Source organism: Pristiophorus japonicus, chromosome 11 (genome assembly GCF_044704955.1).
Source record: "Pristiophorus japonicus isolate sPriJap1 chromosome 11, sPriJap1.hap1, whole genome shotgun sequence".
NCBI classification, from domain to species: Eukaryota; Metazoa; Chordata; class Chondrichthyes; family Pristiophoridae; genus Pristiophorus; species Pristiophorus japonicus.
This window is the reverse complement of record NC_091987.1, coordinates 213,841,178-213,856,891: the sequence shown is the minus strand read 5'-3', so window position 1 is coordinate 213,856,891 and position 15,714 is coordinate 213,841,178. Positions and strand designations below refer to the sequence as shown.

The 15,714-nt window shown below is 43.1% G+C and overlaps 1 protein-coding gene across 5 annotated transcripts in view; it reads left to right on the top strand.

The window, feature by feature from the left end:
- kmt2a (lysine (K)-specific methyltransferase 2A) overlaps positions 1 to 15,714 on the top strand; it is a 173,993-nt gene that overhangs the window by 20,311 nt on the left and 137,968 nt on the right. For all 5 annotated transcript variants that reach the window (XM_070894510.1, XM_070894509.1, XM_070894508.1 and 2 more), the window contains exon 2: positions 13,487 to 13,565. In XM_070894510.1, coding sequence (XP_070750611.1) covers positions 13,487 to 13,565 — 79 coding nt within the window. The remainder of the gene's footprint in view (positions 1 to 13,486; positions 13,566 to 15,714) is intronic.

The following is a 15,714-nucleotide window of genomic DNA, read 5'->3' as shown; positions in this document are numbered from 1 at the left end:
TCGGTATGGGTGGAGCTATGGAATACCAAAGAGCAGAAAACGCTAGTGGGAGTTGTGTACAGGCCACCAAAGTGTAGTAGTGAGGTTGGGGACAGCATCAAACAAGAAATAAGGCATTTGTGCAATAAAGGTACAGCAGTAATCATGGACGACTTTAATCTACATATTGATTGGGCTAACCTAACTGGTAGCAATGGAGGATTTCCTGGAGTGTATTAGGGATGGTTTTCGAGACCAATATGTCGAGGAACCAACCAGAGAGCTGGCCATCCTAGACTGGGTGATGTGCAATGAGAAGGGACTAATAGCAATCTTGTTGTGCGAGGCCCCTTGGGGAAGAGTGACCATAACATGGTAGAATTCCTTATTAAGATGGAGAGTGACACAGTTAATTCAGAAACTAGGGTCCTGAACTTAAGGAAAGGTAACTTTGAAGGTATGAGGTGCGAATTGGCTAGATTAGACTGGCAAATGATACTTAAAGGGTTGACGGTGGCTAGGTAATGGCAAACCTTTAAAGATCATATGGATGAACTTCAACAATTGTACATCCCTGTCTGGAGTAAAAATAAAACTGGGAAGGTGGCTCAACCGTGGCTAACAAGGGAAATTAAGGATAGTGTTAAATCCAAGGAAGAGGCATATAAATTAGCCAGTAAAAGCAGCAAACCTGAGGACTGGGAGAAATTTAGAATTCAGCAGAGGAGGACAAATGGTTTAATTAAGAGGGGGAAAATAGAGTACGAGAGGAAGCTTGCCAGGAACATAAAAACTGACTGTAAAAGCTTCTATAGATATGTGAAGAGAAAAAGATTAGTGAAGACAAACGTAGGTGCCTTGCAGTCGGATTCAGGTGAATTTATAATGGGGAGAAAATAAGTGGCAGACCAATTGAACAAATACTTTGGTTCTGTCTTCACGAAGGAAGACACAAATAACCTTCCGGATATACTAGGGGACCGAGGATCTAGTGAGGAGGAGGAACTGAAGGATATCCTTATTTGGCGGGAAATTGTGTTAGGGAAATTGATGGGATTGAAGGCCGATACATCCCCGGGGCCTGATAGTCTACATCCCAGAGTACTTAAGGAAGTGACCCTAGAAATAGTGGATGCATTGGTGATCATTTTCCAACAGTCTATCGACTCTGGATCAGTGCCTATGGACTGGAGGGTAGCGAATGTAACACCACTTTTTAAAAAAGGAGGGAGAGAGAAAATGGGTAATTATAGACCGGTTAGCCTGACATCAGTAGTGGGTAAAATGTTGGGATCAATCATTAAGGATGAAATAGCAGCACATTTGGAAAGCAGTGACAGGATTGGTCCAAGTCAGCATGGATTTATGAATGGAAATCATGCTTGACAAATCTTGTGGAATTTTTTAAGGATGGAACTAGCAGAGTGGACGAGGGAGAACCAGTGGATGTGGTGTATTTGGACTTTCAAAAGGCTTTTGACAAGGTCCCACACAAGAGATTGGTGTGCAAAATCAAAGCACATGGTATTGGGGGTAATGTACTGACGTGGATAGAGAACTGGTTGGCAGAGAGTCGGGATTAACGGGTCCTTTTCAGAATGGAAGACAGTGACCAGTGGAGTGCCGCAGGGCTCAGTACTGGGACCCCAGCTTTTTACAATATACATTAATGATTTAGATGATGGAATTGAGTGTAATATCTCCCAAGTTTGCAGATGACACTGAACTGGGTGGCGGTGTGAGCGGTGAGGAGGACGCTAAGAGGCTGCAGGGTGACTTGGACAGGTTAGGTGAGTGGGCAAATACATGGCAGATGCAGTATAATGTGGATAAATGTGAGGTTATCCACTTGGGCAAAAACACGAAGGCAGAATATTATCTGAATGCCGGCAGATTAGGAAAAGGGGAGGTGCAGTGAGACCTGGGTGTCATAGTTCATCAGTTATTGAAAGTTGGCATGCAGGTACAGAAGGCGGTGAAGAAGGCAAATAGTATGTTGGCCTTCATAGCTAGGGAATTTGAGTATAGGAGCAGGGAAGTCTTACTGCAGTTGTACAGGGCCTTGGTGAGGCCTCACTTGGAATATTGTGTTCAGTTTTGGTCTCCTAATCTGAGGAAGGACGTTCTTGCTATTGAGGGAGTGCAGCGAAGATTCACCAGACTGATTCCAGGGATGACTGGACTGACATATGAGGAGAGACTGGATCAACTGGGAGTTTAGAAGGATGAGGGGGGATCTCATAGAAACGTATATGATTCTGACGGGACTGGACAGGTTAGATGCGGGAAGGATGTTCCCAATGTTGGGGAAGTCCAGAACCAGGGGACACAGTCTTAGGATAAGGGGCAGGCCATTTAGGACTGAAATGAGGAGAAACTTCTTCATTCAGAGAGTTGTTAACCTGTGGAATTTCCTGCCGCAGAGAGTTGTTGATGCCAGTTCATTGAATATATTCAAGAGGGAGTTACAATGGCCCTTACGGCTAAAAGGATCAAGGGGTATGGAGAGAAAGCAGGAAAGGGGTACTGAAGGAATGATCAGCCATGATCATATTGAATGGTGGTGCAGGCTCGAAGGGCAGAATGGCCTACTCCTGCACCTATTTTCTATGTTTCTATGGTAGGAATGGAACCAGACGAGGGCAGCCCCACTTAGCTGGATGATGGAGGAGAGGACTTGGAGGTGGAGGATGATGTGGCGAACCATGTCAAAGGCTGCAGAATGGTTGAGAAGGATAAGAGGGATAGTCACATAGTATGTAAGTTGTGACTTTGGTAAGGACTGTTTCAGTGCTGTGACAGGAGTGGAAACCTGATTGGAAGCGTTTGAGCATGGGATTGTGGGATAGATGGGTGTGGATTTGGGAGTAAACAAAACGTTCAAGGACTTTGGAGAGGAAAGGGAGGTTGGAGATCCATCGGGTGGTAGTTTGCAAGGGCAGAGGGGTCAAGGGTGGGTTTTTTGAGGAGGGGATGATGATGGAAGTTTTGAAGAGGAGGGGGACAGTACCCAAGGAGAGAGGGAACCATTATCAATATCAGCTAACATGGAGGCCAAGAAGGAAAGTTAGGTGATCAGCAGTTTGAATGGAATAGGGTTGAAGGAGCAGGAGGTGGATCTCATGGACAAGAAAAATTTGGAGAGGGTCTGAGGGGAGGTGGGAGAGAAACTGAAGATGTGAGTTCAGGGTTAGGACAGTGGGGGGATGCTGAGGAGAAATTTGGCTTGGTGGGCTAGGGGAAGGAAGGAAGTGGCAGTTGAACAGATGGTCTCAATCTTGGTGACAAAAAAAAGTCCATGAGCTCCTCGCACTTGTTAAATAGGGAAGCAGTGGAAACGTAGCACTGTGTGACTAGTATTACTACCAGTTTTATTTCTCTTGTAGAGAACAAGAAAGTATTCATTTACAACTCAGTTATACCTTTTTGTCTGTCACCGGGCATTATAATAAACCTCCCACATATCCGTAGAACAGAAACCTTCTGGGAAAGGCAACAAAAAAATCCCACTAGCAATGCTGTTCGTTATAAAACAAACACAGGCAGTCAGTGGCTTTGGTTGTTATGTAATCTCAAGTTGAGATCATGCTTACAGCTCACAGGAGTCTCTTAATTTACTCCTCTTATAATTCTCTCTTTCTTGACCATAATATTTTGCTGCGTGAATTGACGGTGCCACAAGACTACTGCAAATAAACACAAACTCTGAACACAGCTTGCGTCACTTGTAAGGAGAGGAATTAAATTTCCAATTTGCAGCAGGAGTGGATCATTTCTTGCTTAAATACAAGGAAATGCGTGACTCACAGGTGGAATATTGGGCATTGAGAGAGGCCAAATGAAATTGTTTTGACTGAGTTTCCATGATGTCAAATAAGCCACGTAACACAGATCCCAGGGGCTTGACTCTAAACCAGCCACATGCTTTTCCAGGCAAAGAACAGCATCTACTCAGTAAGGTGAACATAATGGTTACATGTTGTGTATAAATAAAACAGTTGCATGCAACCCTCTGATTGCTCTGTGCTATTAACAGGCAGATGGTTAGCACAGAGCAATCAGATAATGTAATATTCATCATGTGGTTACCACGGACCAATACCTGCACACCTGGCCTAAATCACATAGGAAAAGGAGGAGCCCATTCCACCCCTCAATCCTGTTCTGCCATTCTAATCTACCTATAGATTGGGCTAACCAAACTGGTAGCAGAACTATGGAGGAGGACTTCCTGGAGTGTATGAGGGATGGCTTTCTAGACCAATATGTCGAGGAACCAACTAGAGAGCAGGCCAGCCGAGACTGGGTCTTGTGTAATGAGAGAGGATTAATTAGCAATCTGGTTATGCGAGGCCCCTTTGGGAACAGTGACCATAATATGGTAGAATTCTTTATTAAGATGGAGAGTGATACAGTTAATTCAGAGACGAGGGTCCTGAACTTCAAGAAAGGTAACTTTGATGGTATGAGACGTGAATTGGCTTGCATAGACTGGTGAATAATACTTAAAAGGGCTGATGGTGGATAGGCAATGGCAGACATTTAAAGATCACATGGATGAACTACAAGAATTGTACATCCCTGTCTGGAGTAAAAATAAAATGGGGAAGGTGGCTCAACCGTGGCTAACAAGAGAAATTAAGGATAGTGTTAAATCCTAGGAAGAGGCATATAAATTGGCCAGAAAAAGCAGCAAACCTGAGGACTGGGAGAAATTTAGAATTCAGCAGAGGAGGACAAAGAGTTTAATTAAGAGGGGGGAAATCGAGCTTGCCGGGAACATAAAAACTGACTGCAAAAGCTTTTATAAATATGTGAAGAGAAAAAGGTTGGTGAAGACTAATGTAGGTCCATTGCAATTAGAATCAGGTGAATTCATAATGGGGAACAAGGAAATGGCAGACCAATTGAACAAATACTTTGGTTCTGTCTTCACTAAGGAAGACACAAATAACCTCCTGAAAATAATAGGGGATCGAAGGTCTAGCGAGAAGAAGGAACTGAAGGAAATCCTTATTAGTCAGGAAATTGTGTTGGGGAAATTGGTGGGATTGAAGGCCGATAATTCCCCAGGGCCTGATAGTCTGCATCCCAGAGTACTTAAGGAAGCGGCCCTAGAAATAGTGGATGCATTGGTGGTCATTTTCCAACATTCTATAGACTCTGGATCAGTTTCTATGAATTGGAGGGTAGCTAATGTAACCCCACTTTTTAAAAAAAAGGAGGGAGAGAGAAAACATGGAATTATAGACCGGTTAGCCTGACATCGGTGAAGGAGAAATGTTGGAATCAATTATTAAAGATGTAATGGCGCATTTGGAAAGCAGTGACAGGATCAGTCCAAGTCAGCATGGATTTATGAAAGGGATATTTTTTGAGGATGTAACTAGTAGAGTGGACAAGGGAGAACCAGTGGATGTGGTGTATTTGGACTTTCAAAAGGCTTTTGACAAGGTCCCACACAAGAGATTGGTGTGCAAAATCAAAGCATATGGTATTGGGGATAATGTACTGACGTGGATAGAGAACTGGTTGGCAGATAGGAGGCAGAGAGTCGGGATAAATGGGTCCTTTTCAGAATGGCAGGCAGTGACTAGTGGGGTACAGCAAGGTTCAGTGCTGGGACCCCAGCTATTTACAATATACATTAATGATTTAGATAAAGGAATTGAATGTAATATCTCCAAGTTTGCAGATGACACTAAATTGGGTGGCATTGTGATCTGTGAGAAGGATGCTAAGAGGCTGCAGGGTGACTTGGACAGGTTAGGTGAGTGGAAAAATGCATGGCAAATGCAGTATAATGTAGATAAATGTGAGGTTATCCACTTTGATGGCAAAAACAGGAAGGCAGAATATTATCTGAATGGTGGCAGATTAGGAAAAGGAGAGGTGCAATGAGACCTGGGTGTCATGGTACATCAGTCTTTGAAAGTTGGCATGCAGGTACAGCAGGTGGTGAAGAAGGCAAATGGCATGTTGGCCTTCATAGCGAGAGGATTTGAGTATAGGAGCAGGGAGGTCTTACTGCAGTTGTACAGGACCTTGGTGAGGCCTCACCTGGAATATTGTGTACAGTTTTGGTCTCCTAATCTGAGGAAGGACTTCTTGCTATTGAGGGAGTGCAGCGAAGGTTCACCAGACTGATTCCTGGAATGGCAGGACTGACATATGAAGAAAGATTGGATCAACTAGGCTTATATTCACTGGAATTTAGAAGAATGAGAGGGAATCTCATAGAAACATATAAAATTCTGATGGGATTGGACAGATTAAAGGCAGGAAGAATGTTCGCGATGTTGGGGAAGTCCAGAACCAGGGGTCACAGTCTAAGGATAAGGGGTAAGCCATTTAGGACCAAGATGAGGAGAAACTTCTTCACCCAGAGAGTGGTGAACCTGTGGAATTCTCTATCGCAGAAAGTTGCTGAGGCCAGTTCGTTAGATATATTCAAAAGGAAGTTAGATGTGACCCTTACGGCTAAAGGGATCAAGGGGTATGGAGAGAAAGCAGGAATGGGGTACTGAAGTTTCATGTTCAGCCATGATCATATTGAATGGTGGTGCAGGCTCGGAGGGCCGAATTGTCTACTCCTACACCTACTTTATGTTTCTATTAGGTCATTGCTGATCTGTATCTTAACTCCCATCTATCCGCTTTGATTCCTAAAACCCTTAATACCAGAGCCCAACAATCATCTCATTCTCTAGTGTATAAAAACTGAGGAAAAGTGAGGTAAATCGGATATAGGGACAAAAATAAAAGTGCAAGAGTTCTAAGAGTGGAAAACAAAGTGGAAGAGAGAATTAGAGAGTACGAGTCAAGCAGAGAAACTAATATGAGGGAGAAAGATGCAGTTTTTTTGTCTGTGAGCATTGCTACAGAGCTTGAGTATCTAGAATTGGTGGCCTCATAACTGGAAATAATATTTGCCTTCAGTGTAAAACATCATTGCTTTAGAAAAAAAATTCACTCTATCTCTCCTATAAATGCTGACACTTGCTGGGATAGAGCTCCACAGGTGCTCAGTACTTCAGCTGACGGAGCATTCTTCATATGTGGACCTTCTCAGTGCATTATTTATTCTGGATGTCCTCACCCAGTTTCACACATACATTGTCCAGCAGGGCTCACTGGATAGCAACCAGGAGGGAACACTGGCCAATCCGTTCCCCCCACGCCGTCCCATAACACAAGATGCTAAGACTAATTGTTGTATCCCTGTCACTGTTCCAGTAGAAGAAAGATTACTCAGCCTAGATCGAACTCCGTCTAGGTTCATTCTAGGCAGTGTGACTCAGTACAATACCAACCAATCCATTTACCCACTAAGCTGTGAGAGAATCTCCTTCTGTTATTTTAATAAGTACATTGCTGTATATTTATAGCACTGCATTCACCTGCCTAAACTGCAGTGTGCTATATCAGCAGATTACGCCATCAGAATGCAAATACAAATTGTGGTCTCACAGGAGATTGCATAATTAGGAATCAGGTTATATGGGGGAGAAGTCTGGCTTGAATCAAGTGCGACAGTGGCCTTATTGTGAAGTAGAGGTCAAAATAAGGTGGAATCAGAAATAAAGATGGGCATAAGTGAATTCACAACCAGTACAGGCCAGAATGAAAGCATGCACTTCAGGAGAATGAGCTCACTGCTGTGCTTTCTGGCCTACCCAATCTTGCATTTCACAAGTTCAGCAAACCCACTGGAAGATTAAACATTTATACTGAGTTTCTTGTAGGTTAAGTATGCACAATAGATACTGAATGGCTATTGTTATAAAAAGCATTTACAACTGCAGGATAGGTTTGAGTGGGTGCAGGAAAATATGACTCTCCTTTTCAACCACATTGCTGTACAGTTGCAAAATGAGTAGGGTATTTCCCACTGAAGATGCATGTTAAAAATGTTTTCTTCCACTCCCCACACAAGCTTGTTGAGTGTACTTTGGAAGGCAGAACTGTAGCAAAAAAGTATTGCCATAAATATAAGGGTACCTATGTGTAAGACAGACCCCCAAAACTATACAGAAAAAACGAAAAAGAATCTATTGTAAGATGGGAGTCAACATCACTAATCCTGTATCCATCAAAATTCTTATCTTTTATATTGGCTGGTATGCAATGCATATAAGAACATAGGAGCAAGAGTAGGCCATCCGGCCTCCCGAGCCTGCTCCGCCATTTAATACGATCATGACTGATACGATTATGGACTCGGGTCCACTTCCCTTCCCGCTCCCCTTAACCCCTTATCGGTTAAGGAACTGTCTATCTCTGTCTTAAATTTATTCAATGACCCAGCTTCCACAGCTCTCTGAGGCAGCGACTTCCACGGATTTGCAACCCTCTGAGAGAAGAAATTCCTCCGCATCTCAGTTTTAAATGGGCGGCCCCTTATTCTAAGATTATGCCCCCTAGTTCTAGTCTCCCCTATGAGAGGAAGCTTGCAGGGAACATAAAAACTGACTGCAAAAGCTTCTATAGATATGTGAAGAGAAAAAGATTAGTGAAGACCAACGTAGGTCCTTTGCAGACAGCATCAGGTGAATTTATAATGGGGAACAAAGAAATGGCAGACCAATTGAACACTAAGGAAGACACAAATAACCTTCCAGAAATACTAGGGGTTCGAGGCTCTAGCGAAAAGAAGGAACTGAAGGAAATCCTTATTAGTCAAGAAAGTGTTTTCGGGAAATTGATGTGATTAAAGGCCGATAAATTCCAGGGCCTGATAGACTGCAGGAATTGAAGGAATTGAATGTAATATCTTCAAGTTTGCAGATGACACTGAGCTGGGTGGCAGTGTGCGCTGTGAGGAGGATGCTAAGAGATTGCAGAGTGACTTGGACAGGTTAGGTGAATGGGCAAATGCATGGCAGGTGCAGTATAATGTAGATAAATGTGAGGTTATCCACTTTGGTGGCAAAAACAGGAAGACAGAATATTATCTGAATGTTGACAGATTCGGAAAAGGGGAGGTGCAGTGAGACCTGGGTGTCATGGTACATCAGTCATTGAAGTTTGGTATGCAGGTACAGCAGGCGGTGAAGAAGGCAAATGGTATGTTGGCCTTCATAGCTAGAGGATTTGAGTATAGGAGCAGGGAGGTCTTGCTGTAGTTGTACAGAGCCTTGGTGAGGCCACACCTGGAATATTGTGTTCAGTTTTGGTCCCCTAATCTAAGGAAGGACGTTATTGCTATTTGGGAGTACAGCGAAGGTTCACCAGATTGATTCCTGGGATGGCAGGACTGACATATGAGGAGAGACTGGATCAACTGGAGTTTAGAAGAATGAGAGGGGATCTCATAGAAACATATAAAATTCCGACGAGATTGGACAGGTTAGAGGTAGGAAGAATGTTCCCGTTGCTGGGGAGTTCCAGAACCAGGGGTCACAATCTAAGAATAAGGGGTAAGCCATTTAGAACTGAGATGAGGAGAAACTTCTTCACTCAGAAAGTGGTTAACCTGTGGAATTCTCTACCGCAGAAAGTTGTTGAGGCCAGTTCGTTAGTTATATTCAAAAGGGAGTTAGATATGGCCCTTACGGCCAAAGTGATCAAGGGGTATGGAGAGAAAGCAGGAAAGGGGTACTGAGGTTGAATGATCAGCCATGATCTTATTGAATGGCGGTGCAGGCTCGAAGGGCCTAATGGCCTGCTCCTGCACCTAATTTCTATGTTTCTATCAGTGGAAACATCCTCTCTGCATCCACCTTGTCAAGCCCCCTCATAATCTTCTACGTTTCGATAAGATCACCTCTCATTCTTCTGAATTCCAATGAGTAGAGGCCCAACCTCCTCAACCTTTCCTCATAAGTCAACCCCCTTATCCCCGGAATCAACCTAGTGCACCTTCTCTGAACTGTCTCCAAAGCAAGTATATTCTTTCTTACCTATGGAAACCAAAACTATACGCAGTATTCCAGGTGTGGCCTCACCAATGCCCTGTATAACTGTAGCAAGACTTCCCTGCTTATATACTCCATCCCCTTTGCAATAAAGGCCAAGATTCCATTGACCTTCCTGATCACTTGCTGTACCTGCATACTAACCTTTTGTGTTTCATGCGCCAGGACCCCCAGGTCCCGCTGTACTGCAGCACTATGCAATTTTCCTCCGTTTAAATAATAACTTGCTCTTCGATTTTTTTTTTCTGCTAAAGTGCATGCATGACTTCACGCTTTCCAACATTATACTCCCATCTGCCACATTTTTGCCCACACACTTAACCTGTCTATGTCCTTTTGCAGGTTCTTTGTCCACCTCACACATTGCTTTTCCTCCCAGCTTTGTATCGTCAGCAAACTTGGCTACGTTACACTCGGTCCCTTCATCCAAGTCGTTAACATAGATTGTAAATAGTTGGGGTTCCAGCACTGATCCCTGCAGCATTATCCTACTGAGTACCACCTCCTTAGTGATTGTGATTGTGTTAAGTTCCTCCCCCCCTATATCCCCTTGACTATCCACTGCTGGGATATTTTTAGTGCCCTCTACAGTGAAGACTGATATTTGTTCACTGTTTCTGCCATCTCCATGTTCGCCATTACTAATTCCCCAGTCTCATCCTCTAGGGGACCAACATTTACTTTAGCCACTCTTTTCCTTTTTATATACCTTTAGAAACTCTTGCTATCTATTTTTATATTTCGTGCTAATTTACTTCAATAGTCTATCTTCCCTTTCTTAATCATTTATTTAGCCATTCTTTGCTGGCATTTTGGGTTTGCTAATTTTATGCATAAGAAAAATATCTAGAATGTGAAAAGACCACTTAACCCATCTAGAGTCCATTTATGACTTCGCCACAGATGCTGCCTGGCCTGCCGAGTATTGCAAGCATTTTCAGTTTTTATTCCATTTATGACTGTTCTGTCATGGACTTTCTTTTCATCTCCTACTTTTACAGAACTATAAGTTCTTTCCACAAACTCCCCATTTAAAGAAAAACAAAGCTTTTAATATTTCTATAACTGTTAATCCCCAGCAGATATCGCTGCTGCTCCCGTTTAAAAATACCAGTTGACCTTGAAACAGCGATCTTCTCTGGGAGTCTTTCATGTATTGACTATTGCGAGTGGTGGGGGTGGGTGGGGTGTTTTTTTAAATCTCATCTTTGCTCAGGGATTGTGAACTTTGTCGTCAAGGGAAAAACTGCTTTATCCATCAAATAAATATTGACTCGACTGGCAGAGCATCTGCTTAAAATAGAATATTAATGAAGAGGGGATAAAATAAAGACACAACAAATAAAACATTCAAAGGTGATGCAACACAGAGTGACAGGATCGAAGTTCACGCCCACATTTCCTCACACGGAGATTGCAATCTCAGTTGCACATTACAGGAACGGGTAAATTGGAGACATTTTCACTCTGTGCACTCATCTCCTTGTGGTTCACTATTAAACAGAATTGGCAAAGGCCTTGGAATAGATCTATCTATTTTCTCAGCTGGTGAATGGTGTATGTTGAGACAGCAGGAAGGGGAAAAGGTTTAATTTCCTCTTTGTGACAAACATTTTTTTCTCCCTAACTACTCAACCATTAGCGGCCGTGCCTTCTGTTGCCTCGGCCCCAAGCTCTGGAACTCCCTCCCTAAACCGCTCCGCCTCTCTACCTCTCTCCTCCTTTAAGACGCTTCTTAAAACCTACCTCTTTGACGAATGGTCATCTGCCGTAATTTCTTATGTGGCTTAGTGTCAAATTTATTTGTTTGTCTTATAATACTCCTGTGAAGCGCCTTGGGACGATTCACTACGTTAAAGGCGCTATATAAATATAAGTTGTATTATTATGGTTATTGTTCCACTGAGCTTTCTTTCTAAGCTGAAAATAGGACATCTTATACATTCTTTCTCCTCCACACATTTCCACTCTATTGAAATAATGAGTCATTGTGGCCTGTTACTCCAACTCATTCTTTCGACCCAGCTTCTGATTACCCAACTTCCCCTCCCCCAATCTCATAATCAATCTCTCCATAATCCTCTGCCTGAATATTAGACTGACCTAATTCCCAGGATTTGGGACAAGTGGTGGATGGAAGTTCAGCCTTGCTGCACTTGTGACCTCTAATGTTTTGGGGAGGGGGTGAAGCACCATTCCAACCTCTGAAAATGACACAGACTAAAGTTAGCCCAAAAAGACTACATACAAAACAAACATCATCTAATAAAAATGATTGCACCATTAATTTTTTATGTAACTGCATTGCATTATTTGCAGCTTTATAATAAATATATATTACAAAAAGATAGACTGGAGAAGCTGGGGTTAGAACAGAGAAAGTTGAGAAGAGATTTGATAGAGGTGTTCAAAAATCATGATGGGTTTGGACAGAGTAGATAGAGAGAAACTGTTCCCTTTGGCGGAAGGGTCGATAACGAGAGGACAGATTTAAGGTGATTGGCAGAAGGACCAAAGGCGACATGAGGAAAAACTTTTTTACGCAGCGAGTGATTAAGATCTAGAATGCTCTGCCAGAAAGCGTGGTGGAGGCAGACTCGATCGTGGTTTTCAGAAGGGAGTTGGATAAGTACCTGAAGGAAAAAAATGTGCAGGCTGGGGGGAAAGGATGGGGGAGTGGGACTAGCTGAATGAAGTGCACTTGCTTGGGCTCAACGGGCTGAATGGCTTCCTTCTGTGCTGTATCCATTCTGAAGTACCAGTAGCTATACTAATTACAGGAGAACTTGTACAGTGTAACTCATGCCAGATCCAGGGCCAGTATGGTGCATGCTACTTACGGTGGATGGATCCTGTTTTTTTGGTTTACCTAATGTTAGCTAACTGGACAAAGATTATTAAGTTTAGAAAGAACTAGGTTTGTTTTGACACAAAAGTAGCTTCTCTCGTGCTGGGAAGCTACAAAGGGATTGAAACAAAAAGAATGTGAATTTTAAATTTGAGGCGTTAGGGGATCGGGAGCCAATGAGGACAGGGGTGGTGAAAGAGCTGACAGAAATCAAAATTAAAACTGAAACGAGTTTTATTCTAATGAGTGAGACTTGACAGCTGTTGCAAGCCAATCTTCGCACAATAATGCTCATAAATAGAGCTTCGGTACGTTCAGGGTTTGGGATCTTGCTGTGTGCAAATTGGGTTTGACATTTGCCTGCATAACAACAATGACTACACTTAAAGTAATTCATCGACTGTAAAGAACTTTGGGACGTTGTGAAGATGTGAAAGGCAATATAAAAGCAAGTTTGTTCTTTATCTTCATTAGAAGGCAAAATACTGGTGGCTGCCATGGCCAATGTTGAGACTTCAATCGGCGAGCTACACCGGGATACCAGTTTGGTTCCCTGATGTGGCTCACTTGCCATATTTAAATGATGCCAGGGCCTCTTCGCTGCTGGAATGGGTGGCATCTGCCAGTTCGGTTGTCCAAAAGTCAAAATGGACCCTGTTGCTGTTAAACTGAGTCCGCACGTCGTCGGCATTCTGTCAGATGCGTTTCTCTGATTTTATATTTTGATTAATTTGTCTTTCAGGATGAACAATTTTTGGGTTTCTGCTCGGATGACAACAGCGTACGAAGCCCTACAAGATGCCATTTCAGAACTCTGAGAGGTAAAGATTGCCTTTTTCGTGCTGTCTGTTAACATCGACACAAAAAAACCTTCAACATTAGACAAATTTCACCGGTTGTATTTTGCTGAAGTTTAAGCTGGCTTTTATTAAATACAAACCATTCCAATTTCCAGCATTGAATATCATACAATTTTAAATATTTTTTCCTGGTTTCCGACCTTTGCTGTAGATCCTGACTCCCATAGATGTTGGCATTCTCACTCATACCTCCTCTAAATGGCCAGTCTTGTGTGAGCTAGACTGTAGGTTGTTGGAGCACAAAGTGCATCAAAGCTGAACCTGGCCCTGTTCTCACCTGCTACCCACACGTGCCTACTTCCCAGCAGATGTTGCTAGGTAAACGATCAGGAGCCGAATTCGATCTGATTTTATTTTTCTTCATCCTGTTTATGGCCCAATTGCTGCCCTCCGTAGGTTCCTTTGCAGTCAGAATCAGCTGAATTTATAATGGGGAACAAAGAAATGGCAGACCAATTGAACAAATACTTTGGATCTGTCTTCACTAAGGAAGACACAAATAACCTTCCGGAAATACTAGGGTACCGAGGGTCTAGTGAGAAGGAGGAACTGAAGGGAATCCTTATTAGTCAGGAAATTGTGTTGGGGAAATTGATGGGATTGAAGGCCGATAAATCCCCAGGGCCTGATAGGCTGCATTCCAGAGTACTTAAGGAAGTGGCCATAGAAATAGTGGATGCATTGGTGATCATTTTCCAACATTCTATTGACTCTGGATCAATTCCTATGGACTGGAGGGTAGCTAATGTAATACCACTTTTCAAAAAAGGAGGGAGAGAGAAAACATGGAATTATAGACCGGTTAGCCTGACATTGGTGATGGGGAAAATATTGGAATCAATTATTTGGAAAGCAGTGACAGGATCGGTCCAAGTCAGCATGGATTTATGAAAGGGAAATCATGCTTGACAAATCTTCTGGAATTTTTTGAGGATGTAACTAGTAGAGTGGACAAGGGAGAACCAGTGGATGTGGTGTATTTGGACTTTCGAAAGGCTTTTGACAAGGTCCCACACAAGAGATTAGTGTGCAAAATTAAAGCACATGGTATTGGGGGTAATGAATTGACGTGGATAGAGAACTGGTTGGCAGACAGGAAGCAGAGAGTCGGATAATCGGGTCCTTTTCAGAATGGCAGGCAGTGACCAGTGGGGAGCCGCAGGGTTCAGTGCTGGGACCCCAGCTATTTACAATATATATCAATGATTTAGATAAAGGAATTGAATGTAATATCTTCAAGTTTGCAGATGACACTAAGCTGGGTGGCGGTGTGAGCTGTGAGGAGGGTGCTAAGAGGCTGCAGGGTGACTTGGACAGGTTAGGTGAGTGGGCAAATGCATGGAAGATGAAGTATAATGTGGATAAATGTGAGGTTATCCATTTTGGTGGCAAAAACAGGAAGACAGACTATTATCTGAATGGTGACAGATTAGGAAAAGGGGAGGTGCAACGAGACCTGGGTGTCATGGTACATCGGTCATTGAAGTTTGGCATGCAGGTACAGCAGGCGGTGAAGAAGGCCTGCATAGCTAGGGGATTTGAGTATAGGAGCAGGGAGGTCTTACTGCAGTTGTACAGAGCCTTGGTGAGGCCACACTTGGAATATTGTGTTCAGTTTTGGTCTCTTAATCTGAGGAAGAACGTTTTTGCTATTGAGGGAGTGCAGTGAAGGTTCACCAGACTGATTCCTGGGATAACAGGACTGACATATGAGGAGAGACTGGATCAACTGGGCTTGTATACACTGGAGTTTAGAGGATTGAGATGGGATCTTATAGAAACATATAAAATTCTGACTGGATTGGACAGGTTAGAGGCAGGAAGAATGTTCCCGTTGCTGGGGAGTTCCAGAACCAGAGGTCACAGTCTTAAGAATAAGAGGTAAGTCATTTAGGACCGAGATGAGGATAAACTTTTTCACTCAAAGTGGTTAACCTGTGGAATTCTCTACCGCAGAAAGTTGTTGAGGCCAGTTCGTTAGATGTATTCAAAAGGGAGTTAGATATGGCCCTTACGGCCAAAGTGATCAAGGGGTATGGAGAGAAAGCAGGAAAGGGGTACTGAGGTTGAATGATCAGCAATGATCTTATTGAATGGTAGTGCAGGCTCG